At 41.0% G+C, this 12,626-nt stretch overlaps 1 protein-coding gene across 1 annotated transcript in view; it reads right to left on the reverse strand.

Moving 5' to 3' along the window:
- Gli3 (GLI family zinc finger 3) overlaps positions 1-12,626 on the reverse strand; it is a 257,726-nt gene that overhangs the window by 55,410 nt on the left and 189,690 nt on the right. The window contains exons 9-10 of the mRNA XM_075970160.1: positions 12,486-12,599; positions 10,758-10,898 (exon numbers count right to left, since the gene is read on the reverse strand). Coding sequence (XP_075826275.1) covers positions 10,758-10,898; positions 12,486-12,599 — 255 coding nt within the window. The remainder of the gene's footprint in view (positions 1-10,757; positions 10,899-12,485; positions 12,600-12,626) is intronic.

The raw sequence follows: 12,626 nt of genomic DNA on the forward strand, positions 1-12,626 counted from the left end.
ATAAATAGTATATTAAAGTAAATATTGCTGAGTGATGGTAGTGTGCTTCTTTAATCCCACCACTCAGAAGGCAAAGACAGGTGGATCTCTGTAAGTTCGAGACAAGCCTGGTCTACAGAGTGAGTTCCAGGTGCCAAACCTACACTGAGAAATCTGTCTTGAAAAAACCAAAAATAAACAAATAACTAAATATTAATAAAACATGATTTGTTTATGAATGAAGGTTTAACATTAAATCACTCACTATCAAGTTAGGGGACTTTCTAGACTTCACTACTCTTGTGAGAAGGATCCAAAAATTAGGGTTCATTGAGGGACATATACAAACTAGTTTCTGCAAGTAATGGTCACTTCTACTGACTGGAGCATGAACTCTTTCACTCCCAAGCTCTCAACCAAATCACCAGTTAGAAACAAAATTCTTCCACTGAAGTGGTCTAGTTCATTTGTCTCTGCCCACTACGTCCAATAATTTGAATACTTTATTTGCATTTTCTCCGTGCAGCTCATCCCTCCTGTTTTAAGAAAATGCTGAATGATGCCTAGAATTTCACAGACTGCATCAATACAAGTTCAATACAACTTACCTGGCCCACTGCCCAGGAAGTGTGTGGTCTTAGGGAGGTAGGCTTGAGAATACATCTAAGAGGCTAGTGACCTTGGAAGTGACACCACCCAAGAAGGCAGAACCAATGCAGGGTGCTTAGAAACTGCCATTGACTTGACAGTTCTTTGAGGTAACTCCCTCGGTGAAGGTTATTGCCAAAAAAGCTGAAAACAGACATGTAAGCAAAAAACTTGCTCCAAAATATCAGTAACAACACAATAGTCAAAAAATGAAAACAACACTAAGGTCCATCTCAAGAAAATGCATTAAAACAACATGTTTAGAGCCAAACGAAGGAATATTCTTTGGTCATGTGGGAGAATAAAGCGGTGATGCTGGCCATGGCATGAATAAACCTCGGAAACTTTATTCTACGTAAAAAAAACAAAACAAAACATACCAAACACAGCTCATGTATTGCATAAATCCATTTAAATGAAATATTCAGAATAAATATCCACTGAAATAGAGTTTTCAGGGGCTGGGAAGAACGGACTAAGAGGTGTTTGGTAGATATGCACATCCTTGCAGTGTGGCAAGAATGTTCTGGAAGTAAACAGTAGTAATGAGTGTACAACACTTGAATGTAAAGAATGCCACTGGATTGACAAGGCGAAGGGCTCTCTGCTCTGTTTTTACTCCAGCAGGCACCCTCCTAACTGAATTCTGTAATCGAATGTGAGAGTCACAAAATATTGGCAACAGCAAAAAGTTTTGTAATATGAAATCACTGAACATTAATTAAAACTACTAAGACACATGGCGTGTTTCTGGCTGTGGTCACCCATGTCCCATGATGCAACTTCACTGCAGCCTTGGTTCTGAACAGACAACACTCAACTGGCACAGCCCAAGGCCACACCATACCACACAATGAGTGCACTGCTCAGGGCTCCTGCAATGAGCGCACTGCCTGGCGCCCCTGCAATGAATGCACTCCCCAGCGCCCCTGCAATGAGAGCACTGCCCAGAGCCCTCAGCTCAGATGTGAGAGTACTGCATTTTATGAACTAGTGTTTTTATGGCACACACAAAACTTTCTTACAGAAATAGAATGGTTTATTTATAAAAGCTAAAAACTTTTGAAACATTTTCCTACTATCTTTTTTTTAGCAAATTGTATCTTTGTAATATTGTATTAGAATGTTTGAATAAAAATAATTCCTGTTGAATTTTATAAAAATATTATTAAGCAGATTTGGTTCGGAATTAGGACAGAATTTCCAACAATGTCTGAGTTGGCCCTGAACAAAACTCTGCCTTTCTGTACTATATGGTAATGCAAAGTGGATTCTCAGGGGTTGATTATTACAAATTCAAAGTATCAAACGTTGAAGACGCTCTATATCCTGCAAGTTTCAAATATTCAGCCAAGATGAATTTATCACAGAAAAAAATAAATATTTCATCAGTATGCAAATTTACTTTTTTCTTTAATAAATGGTAAAATTATATGTGTATCAAGGGATTGTTTTAATATAAATTTCTTTATGATTTATTGTCAGTAAATATTGATTTGTATACTTATTTCACATACCTGTATATCTGAGGGTCATAAAAAAATTTTGACAAAAAGGGGTTGAGAGTGAAGTCTAAGCGCCCCCACGCTAGCACAGAGAACACAGAAGCCAGGTCTCTGCTAAGGCTGGTCCTCCTCTGCCTCCTCCTCCCCCTCTTCCAGCAGTCACACTGCTTGTGCCTCAAGCAGAAAGGATAAACCTAATGAGCCCAAATGTCAGCACAATATAAATTACGGCAAGGGGGAAAAAGCAACAACTTGATGCATGGCTGAGGATCTGAAAGAGGAATGTCCACCATTGTTTGTGATTATGGATCACATCACAATCTAATAGCAATTTTTATTTAATCAATAATTTCCATGCTGGACAGACAGCCCTGTTACAGAGAATCGACAAACAGGTACTGATAGCGACAAGCCTCGTTATTAATCTTTCCTCTGCTGGCTTATCAGCCAAACTACTATAAAAAGCACCACCAAGATGGATATTAGAAACCACCTTTTTCCTACCCCCACCTCCGTTTCTTTCTTCCTCTCTTAGGTTATTTCGCGTAACGTGGACTCCACATTTATTTGCGTAACCTGGGGCTTGAGTGGCATAAAAAGGCGGTTCACATAAGCAATTTCACAATCTGTAGAACCTAGACCATTGCTTAGGGTTAGCCATTATAGGCTAATAAATCATACTTTCTCTTTGAGTTGTCAATCGCCAACAAAACCTTTGTACAAGCACCAGCATCTGTAATTCCGTAAAGGCTTTTCATCTTGAAATAAGATGCTCTGCGCTGATAACAAGAGTAATCCCCTCCTGATCAAGAAAAATAAAATCAAATCTGCATTTTACCAATTAAAGCTGCTGCCAGAAACCAAATGGCTCAGCACCGAGACTCCACTGAAGTTTATCTCTGCTAAACACAAGGAGGAGAACCATCAGGCTGCGTTTCCTTTGTGGCTTGACCGCTTTATCTTGCGGTGGAAGCTGCGCTAAGCAAGGTGTGAGAACCTTGAGGAAAAGCCACCAGGAAGACCTGTTTCTCACGAGCCAGGAACACTTCCCTGTCTGCTATGTAGGGCTCTCCAGAAAATAGGCACATCACACTGTGACAAACAAAACCCAGCGTGGGGTAGCAGGAGACGGTCAGAGTCCTTAAGACATAACAACGGAATCCTGCTCAGTACCGTAAGACAGTCTCAGAACTCAAGGTTACAAGCTCACACTGGGAAAAAGGGCACCCAAGAAGAGAAGCAATGGAAAATGTAACGTATCAGAATCCCCGGAAATCCCTACTGGCATTAAAAATGTAACTGACTATCACTAGAGTAGGCAGCTGCTAAAAGTCTTATCAACAATCATTTATTCTTACAATCTCCAATAAACCAACTTAAAAAAAAATCCCAGAATCTTGAGTTATAAGCATGAGTTTAAGAGAAGGACTCAGTTTATCTGCACAGCTAAGCTCAACTGAAGACTTCCTGAAGGTCTCTGAGATGAAAGCAATTCCCCTCATTACTCCACCCAGAACAGAAACCAAGACCTCTAGCCCTGCAATCTCTTCCCCTTGTTCCTCAGTTTCCTCTCTTGCCACCCTTCTACTCTTCATGAAGATTGGTGCTTGCCACTCTGTCCAAAAAGCATAAGCTAAACCACTTAGCCATTTTATTTCAAAGCCAAGGAAATGTTAAAGAGCCCAGCCTATTAGTGCATTAGGTATTCCTATGGATAAAATTCGATTACACTGTTAATTCCCTCCTGCTCTCTTAACAGAGAGTACTAAACAACTTACTGCATATCCATCAATCTTTCCCTGTTTGAGTCTACTTGTTCATTGAAGACAATGCTTATCCCCAGCCCCCATAAGACCTTCCATTTCTTCCTCGGCACCTTCACTTTGCTTTCCATTCATCCTAATTATACACCGATTAATACTTCAAAACAACTTGCTCCGAGGCTTCTTACCCAGAAATATAAACACAAAGATGATTGTTTCAGGCCTGGCTCTCCACGTCTGATGATACTCAAGAAGCTTTTCCTTCTAGAGACTGTGCCTACAATGTGCACAGTGATTACCAGGTGGTGGATCGGTAGCCTACACAGGAAGCATGTGCTACCCAATGAATGAACTACTTACTATTTCTGTTTAATGAAACAAAAGTCAAAGGTTTCTTTGGCCTAACCATTTACTTTACTTGAGTTTATTAACTCTGTTTCCAACAGATTCAGTTTTTCTTGTCTAAATAAAACCTACTACCCATGGTACTTGAATTGTCTTATTTTGTTTTAATCCCCCCATACAAAATCAAACTTGAGAAGAAATCGACTAGGTTGAATGCCACCTCGCTTTACAGAAATGGAAACTGAAGCTGCAGGCAATGGGACGAATATGTCTGGGAGAGCTTTAGGAACGACATCTCCACCACACTATCTGGAGCTCTCAGAACTTATCTGAGGTGACTGGGCAAGGCAGGGTGGAGTAGCCTGGCTTATATTTTAAGGCCTTGGCCCAAAATATAGAGAGTTTTGAGGATAAGGCTCTTATACATTTTCTTGCTGACATTAATTGTTGTAGAAAAAATAATTCATCCGTGGAAGCATTTGGCTAACCTCAGAAAAACATAAATGTCCCTGAATCTTCAAAGTCTTTACATCAGAAATGGCTTCCTGCTCCTGGAGCTGGTTTTTGTCAAAGCAGGCACGTGATGTCCAACCCCACTTACTGTGACTTCAGAGGCTGGAGTCTGAGCCACTTCCTTGGGTCTGCAGAAATAATGCTAGCATTTTTGTTTCCCCCACAGAGATGAGAGGCTTGGCTGGCAGTAGGTCTTATTGATAACTACTGAGTGACCAACCTCAGCATGTGTCATTTTCAGGATGCTCCGCCCATGGGTAAATAGGAACCTTAGCCTTGCTCCGCACTTGCCCACACATACATTTGATTTTTTTTTTTGTTTTGATGGTCTCAGATTTTTCAAAACAGGTTAGCCCACCCTTACTTTTTAAACAGAACATTACAAAGTAGGGGAGATTTTTCTTTAATTGCTTCAAGTTTTGGAGGACAAATAGAGGCTGTTTTGCCTTCCAGGGTACAGCCGATAATATGTGTAGTGTTCACAATTCTGGTTAGCCCTGTGAGGGATGAGGTGTTACAGGCACTCAGTGGGAAGAATGCTTTTCAACATCTCCTAGCATGAAAGATAGTGTCTACAACAGCGAGTGATCTACTCCAGAGCTGAGGACGAGGCACTCTGGTTTAGTGGTACCCTAAGGAGAGCCTTGAAAAGCATTCCAGGACACTGAACATACAAAGAGCCCCTAAAGGTCAACATTACACAAGAAATGGGAGGGGTGCAGAGTCCTCTCAGGTTCTCTGAGGAGGCTTTGTGAAAGGGGGTTCTGGTCACCAAGTTTTAGATATTGATTTCATGCTGATATCCCTACTTGGACACCACCTAAAAGCAATTTAAAGCTAACGGGTATAACGACCTCTAAAGAGCCTTCTATTTTTCTCTTTTATAAGGAGGATAATTTTTATGATAGGGGAAGGTAAAAGTTTTATGTTTCCATATCTACTTCTTCCATTCCTTAAGAGTTTAAGTGTTGGGACTGAGAAGTAAGAATATGGCACTCTCTGTGGCCCATACAGCATTTGACTGGCTCCAGTCATATGTATTTCCCAGTCCGGCAACAACGAACAGAAAATAAGTCTTGGAACTGACACTGATGCCCCAAAGGCCAACAGAATCATTGCATCATCCTCCCCAAGCCAATCTTCCAAAGCCAAACGCAAGCTGGGATTGCCTCATTTGCCCTGATGTCTGTTTCTCACTCAGGCCCCTGTATGTGATCTCTGCCTGGCCTTGGATATGTGGGACAGTATTTATTTTCACAAGTGTTTCATAGTCTGATAAGTGAGAAAATGATGTCTGGAAAAGTCAAATGGTGTCTGGGAGTGTATCCCAAGAGTCAGGGCAGGGATGAGGCCGCCACTCAGAATCTAGCTGGGCCCGAGGGATGCTTTAGCAGTGGGTCAGAAAGCCCTTGTTTCTTGACCTTTCAGACCAATCTCTTGGATGTATTTTTATAGAAATGCTTTCTGCAGGTGAAATTCAGTCAGCAAATTCACAAAGAATATAATCCTTAAGGCAAAATCATGGCAGAGTAACTTTGAAGTCTGTAGTTTTTAAGTCTGTATTTTACATGCCATGTTTCCAAATAATTAAAGCAAGAAAACGAACTAGCAACTCCATGTAGAAGGAAACTAGATCAAAATCTTTACTTGTTCATTTTAGATTTTTTTGTGTGTGTGTGCACATGGAACTAATCTCTGACTCATGTCTGAGAGCAGTCTCACATCTTAAACCCAATTTTCTCTTAGGTAAGGATGTACAATGCAGCTCTAGTACAGCGATAAAAATTAAAACAGAAAGCATAAAATGCAAATTTAGGACTAGGCTGTGTTTTTACAGATACGATTCTCCCCAAGTTCCATGACCTCTCTCTACATTCAAACCTCTGATACGAAAGTGAAAGCCTTGAATTTTATGCTGCAAATGTATAGGATGTTGCCAACTGGCAGCAAAAGTGATTAGAGGGGAACTTCAGCATGCTCTGGAAGATCAAAACTTGCCACACATGAAAGCATTTATAGACCAGGTAGATGGTTAACCACTCTACAGAAAGGGGGAAAAAACCTGACACCATGTTTCAAAGATCCAAACGGAGGATTGCATTTACTTAAATGCCACCCAGTTGAAGCTGGATATTATCATAAATATATCTCATGATCTCTGATGTGCAGTCTTAAGGCGCCAACCTCATTCGTAGTTGCTAAGGAACCTTTGTCCTAGGTCATGTTGTTTGGGATGACATTGAAGAAAAAACTGCTAAGAAACACTTTGACTCGCTGTAGACTGTTGGGAACAATCTTTTTAGTATCGATTACTAAACAAGACTAGAGAGTTGAGTTGTTCAAACTGAGGGCAATGAGTGGAAGTTGTCATAACAGGTGGACAAGAGGTGATTACACCGTTTTTTCAGATGTCAACAAGGACGCTTTCAAGCATGGATGAAGATGTACTATTTTCACATTTATTCCTTTTTTTCCTCTTTTTTAAAAAAAGCCTTGCAATGCATTGGTGGAGACAGTTACATATCACTAAAATTCACAGGTTTCAGAGAACATGCGATGACCTTGAACTTCATGCTATGAGAATTTCAAATATTTCTACCACCAAAGTAAAACACAACTTACTTCTAGAAGAAAATTCAAAGAAAGAAGCAGAGGTCAGCAAAGTCTGGAAGCCAGGCTGGGCCTCTTCCCACAACACAAGCTATGTCAAGTGAGTAAGAAACAGCAAAAGAAGAGCAAAGATTAAGAGTTGACACTGCCCAACTTCAGAAAGACATTTACATTTAAAATGTGGGTCCTTTGTAACATAATGCACGCTAGCCGAGAGTCTGGCTAATTCAAAACGGAAGAGAGATATGGACTTTCAGCTCACCCTGAACCAGTAGACTATGTTCAGAAGTCAGGCTTGGATCTTGACAAATCAATAAGAAATACAATCAGTCACAAGTACTAGTAATTAACTTTTCATCACATATTCTTCTTGTGCCTTTGTTGCTTTCTATTTTAAGTGATACCAAGAAAGGGACAAAGTATAACAAAAACCCGGTGAACAAAAATACAAGCCTGTTTTCCTAGCTTCTGGTAATAAAAGTAAATTTATCACAAATTTAATACCAGCTGGAAAGCAACTAGGCTCGGCTATAATTATTTTTCTGAGAAATGAAATTAATTACACATCGCTGTGATAACAGATCCCGCAGCAGCACACCTAGAATAACATCCATTTGGGAAAGGCAAGGGGCTTGAAATAAAAGGGGAAGGGGAAAAGGCAATATTCTGTCTATCTGTTCAGACAGTAACAGACAAGGTCATCTGTTCGCTGGAACACGGAGTGCACCGCACTGGAAGTGAGACTACCGGCTGGCAAAGTCAGCCAGTTCCTAATTCTCTTCTTCAACTTTGCGATTTGCTAATGTGAAACACATGTCTCTCTTCTGCACCGAGTTCAAATAGCTCTGGAATTCCAACTTTGCAGCACAGCGACTGAAGCAGAACAAGGGGAGAACTTGTCAGGATTTAAGGGCTTTCAGCAAAGCCCTTCAATTGCAGCCAGCACCCTATTCCACGGCAGGATATCAATTATAGATAGTGACTTGCTTTAGCAGGCAGTCGGGACTGTCAGACACTAGATAGACAACCATGAAGAATCATGAATCTTTCTATTAACTGTAAGGGGAGGGGGGAGAAAGAATGGGTCATGGCTATAAATAAGGCAGAGCAACAGAATGGTTTAACACCTTGCCGCTTGGTTGTATGTGGCACAAAAATCCAACTAATCAGAAAATGTCTGCTCTCCAAGGAAAGTGGCAAGTACCAAAATGGTTAATGCCTCCCTAAAAATGAGCTTTGCAACTGGTATATATTTCATCTGTCACCAAAGTAATTAGGTGAACGCCAAGTACCTGTTAATTTAATCAACAAATAGAAAGCACCTATTCTGCATGGGCCACCACTAAAGCTTGCAGTAGCGTCCAGAACAGGAACGCAGACTTGTGGAAAGGCAACAAACAGGCAACCGAAATGCGCACATGTGGAATTCCTGCGTTGTAGAAGGCATGTAAGTGAGAGGAACGGGAGGTTTCATGTTGTAAGCTGCAACTCCAAATTTATTGACTCAGTTTGCTTACTCTTGCAATTTAGCTTAGACTAAAATTATTACCATAAAGGTAACACAGTGGAATCTGACTATATCCTGACGCCAATCTATCTCATCTGATTTAGGATTTTAAAGCTCCATTCTCTGTGTGTGCAGACATGACACGTAAAGACAGGTTCCATGTAACCATAAATACTATGTCCATTCAAGCTGCAGCTTCAGTAACCTTCTCTTAAAGCTATTCTGAACTATAAGGACATAAGGGGAATCTTGGAATCAAGATTATACAAAATAACTACAATACTCACTGCCTTTACAACATAAAAAGGGAAAAACCCAAACCCAAACCAGCCTTACAGGCGTTAGGCAGTGGGAAGTTTAAGGTGCTGCCATACCTTCATCCTCCCTGGGAGTGCTCCTGGCGCATGCTAGCTATTCTTTGATAATAATTCGTAATAAAAAAAAATCCTAACTTCTCCCCTCTTATGATTACAAGACCTTTGTGTTTTCCATGAAAGGAGTCAGCACAAATACAGAGTCATTAAGACAGACATAGTTTAAAATTAATACTTGAATAAAACTAAAGAGGAAAAAAAACCTATCAAATTACAAGTGTAGAAAAAAATCTGAAAATATACCTTACATAAAAACATTTGACTTACTTTTCGGCTATACTTTTACAAACACAGTGTGATGTATATAATTTAAAAAGAAAAGGGGAAAGGAGGGCCTGATGGTGAGATGTGAAATCTAACATTCTGTACATCAGATTTCTCAAAACCTGTTCTGCAGAACTTGATGCTACCAGGGAACTGTGCAGGATACATAACACAGAACGATCAAAGCTCAGAAAACAACCATTGAAAAGCTCACACAACATATAAAGCACAGAGATTTTATAACTTTAGTGTTTATTCAAAATAGATGTAGGTGCCAATAAGCACAGGCCATATAGGAGGCAAAGATACTGTAAGATAACAGATAAGAACGAGTGTCTCTCATGCATGCCTTCAAGAGGAAGAAGCAACCACTACAGGAATGCCCAGTCAGACCACAGAAGAATCAGAGAAGCACAAGAAACTGTCCCATTTGGTAAAATTATCCTCAGTGCCTTAACGAGATCCCATGTTTCTATAGAAACCCTCTGAGTCCACGTCTTCATATTCTAGACACTCTAAATGCAGTTCCATATCAGTGGTTCTTCGTCCCATTCAACAAGAAGACTCTACTCGCCTTTGAGACTGCCAAGCACGATGAAGCCTTGGCAAAGGAGCTGTAGGTATATGTGTTTGTGAGACAACACTAGAAAGGGAAGAAAAGATACCAGGCCTTGCTTTGGCATGAGAAGGAAAAGGTGCCCCAGTGTGACTACTGCGGGGTTTTCATCATTAAACACAATTCTTTTCCATGCAAGTTTTAACCTACAATGTTGCCTTTGGGTCCAAACTAAAGCACCAATTGCGACATACAATAATAGGAGGCTCTTTAAACTCTGAAGTCTGCAAGAGGAGAAAAGGAACCATCTGTTTCTGTAATTTTTTACATTGTTACTGGGTCTTGGAAGGGGAATCAAACTTAGTTAAAAGGTTAATAATAATTCATGTCCAGCTTACTATTACTCAATAACCATCAAAGCCTCTGACTGAAAATAGTGTTTTCTGGCTTACAGGATCAGAGTCATTACACTCCCTATTGAAGACTTTATTGAATTTTACACTAAGCTTTAGCTGACTGAACAGGTCAAGCACTGTGGCTCGGAGTTTTCTTTATTCTCAGAAAATCATAAAGCCCTCTCCAGTTCTCGGTGCTGCCAGCTAAGAAACTTGACTCCGTGCAGGGTCAGAGCAGCTGACCTCACACAAAGGTCGCCGAGTTGGGAAGCCACGTCCCTGAACACCAGTCACTTACATGCACAAGCTGATCCTGGGTGTCGAACTCTCTCGTACAGCCTTCCCAGTGGCAGTTTGTCTCATAGATGACTTCAGGCTCCTGCTTGCTTTCATCTTTGTCCCCTTCCTCCTTGACTAGGGTTGTTCCTTCAGGCTGTTCCTGTTGTGGGGAGGGGGGTGGCAAGAAGCAGAGAGGGGAAATCAGGCACTGTGGCAAGGGAGACAGGAGAAAGTAGATTCTGCCTTTAGATTTGTTTTCCTCTGAAGTCAACATTTCAGGAAAATAAAAGAAAGCCAGGACTACCAACTGGGTTTTGTGAAATGAAGAAGTCCAGCATTTGTATGTATTTTTGCTTCTGATATTCTGAATATACCTTCTGAGATTATTTTAAATTGTGATGTAAGAAAGTAGCCCAATTATAACAAAGAAAAAAAAAACCCTGAATACCAGGCCCTGCTGTTCCTGAGATATAAACCAAACTGACATCTTTAAAAACAAAAACAAATAAAAAGCAACAATAAAACAACAAACCCTAAGCAAAAAAATAAGCACAACAAAACCCATAAAAGTAGCAAGTGTTTGCCTTCCCTCAAACTGGCCCTACTTTGTTTGCTTGTTTTGAATCCCTTCAATTATGTTTGTTTATTGATATATCTTATAATGCAGGCAGATGGCTCTCGAATACTCTGAGTTCTTTTCCATAATGTGAGGGGCACTTTGGGGACTTTTCTTTCAGGATCATGCCTTCCTGGTTGAGCCTCTGGTCTTCAGGGAGATGCTGGTCTGCTGCACTGTAGAGGCCAGGGAAAGAGCACCTGGTGCTCAGCACACACACTTTTCTAGTCCTCTACGACAGCTTCACAGTGAATGTAATTCAAAGAATCTCCAGGATTCTAGGCAATATCTAGATGTGTAGATTTGAGTCTTGATCTAGGGCTATACGAAAAACTGTTTATGTACACACCATGGTACAAACAGCAAGGCTGTTTGTTGTCTAGTCAACTGTAAGAAGGATGGTTTCAGAATGCCCTATCACAACCTTATCCCTCCCTCTAAGTTCTCACTGAGGAAGACGGGGCCACACTTTGTAAGGCATGGGTTAAAGCATATGATGATAACAGATCCTGTGAACCTTTGGACCCTCATTCAGCTCTGATTTGAGGGAAAATAGTACTTATGAAACTCCTCACGTCTGGCTCAAGAGCATCTGAAATGACAATCTGGATACACATTCTTCGGGGGAACCGGACCTAAGTGATCATCAGCAAGACAGTCCAGAATCTATCTGGCTGTACTTCAATCTCTCTTGGTTCTCTGAGCCCTCCTGTGAGAAGCAGCAAAATTAGAAAAGTGGAGAGAATTTTACAAACTCTGCCTCAGCTTAGGCATGGGTCAGAAACTCAGTAACTCTGGCTCAAGGTCAGGGATGAGAAGCCTAGTCACACCTGTGTCCGCTAACGATGAAGTCTGACCAGTGACTTACGGAGTGTGATGACTTAAAACTTCTAAGCCATCTCACTTATCAAGAACACGCACCCTGCATAGCCTCCTTCCTTGCTGGTGCTTATTTTTTGAACTAGAGAAATGAATTCCATCAATCCCTAACTAGCTCATTTTCAAACACACGACCAACATCAAGCATACAGTGGGTAAGAAAATGTTGTGTGTAAGTCTGGAGGAGGGGGACCTGACCTAACATCTCCATGAGAGTAGTCAAAGCTGGTTTGTAAAACCGGGGTGTCTTACCTGCTGTCCCCGTGACCCTGGGCTGGGGAGGTCTTCATCGGGTTTGATCTTAGACCGTTTATTATGCATAGGATCGCCGGTGCTGCTCACTGCAGACTCACTCGTGGGCTTGTTCTGCTGGCCATATTTGCAGGGGCGAAG

The sequence above is a fragment of the Microtus pennsylvanicus genome, chromosome 4, assembly GCF_037038515.1.
Source record: "Microtus pennsylvanicus isolate mMicPen1 chromosome 4, mMicPen1.hap1, whole genome shotgun sequence".
In the NCBI taxonomy this organism is placed as follows: domain Eukaryota; kingdom Metazoa; phylum Chordata; class Mammalia; order Rodentia; family Cricetidae; genus Microtus; species Microtus pennsylvanicus.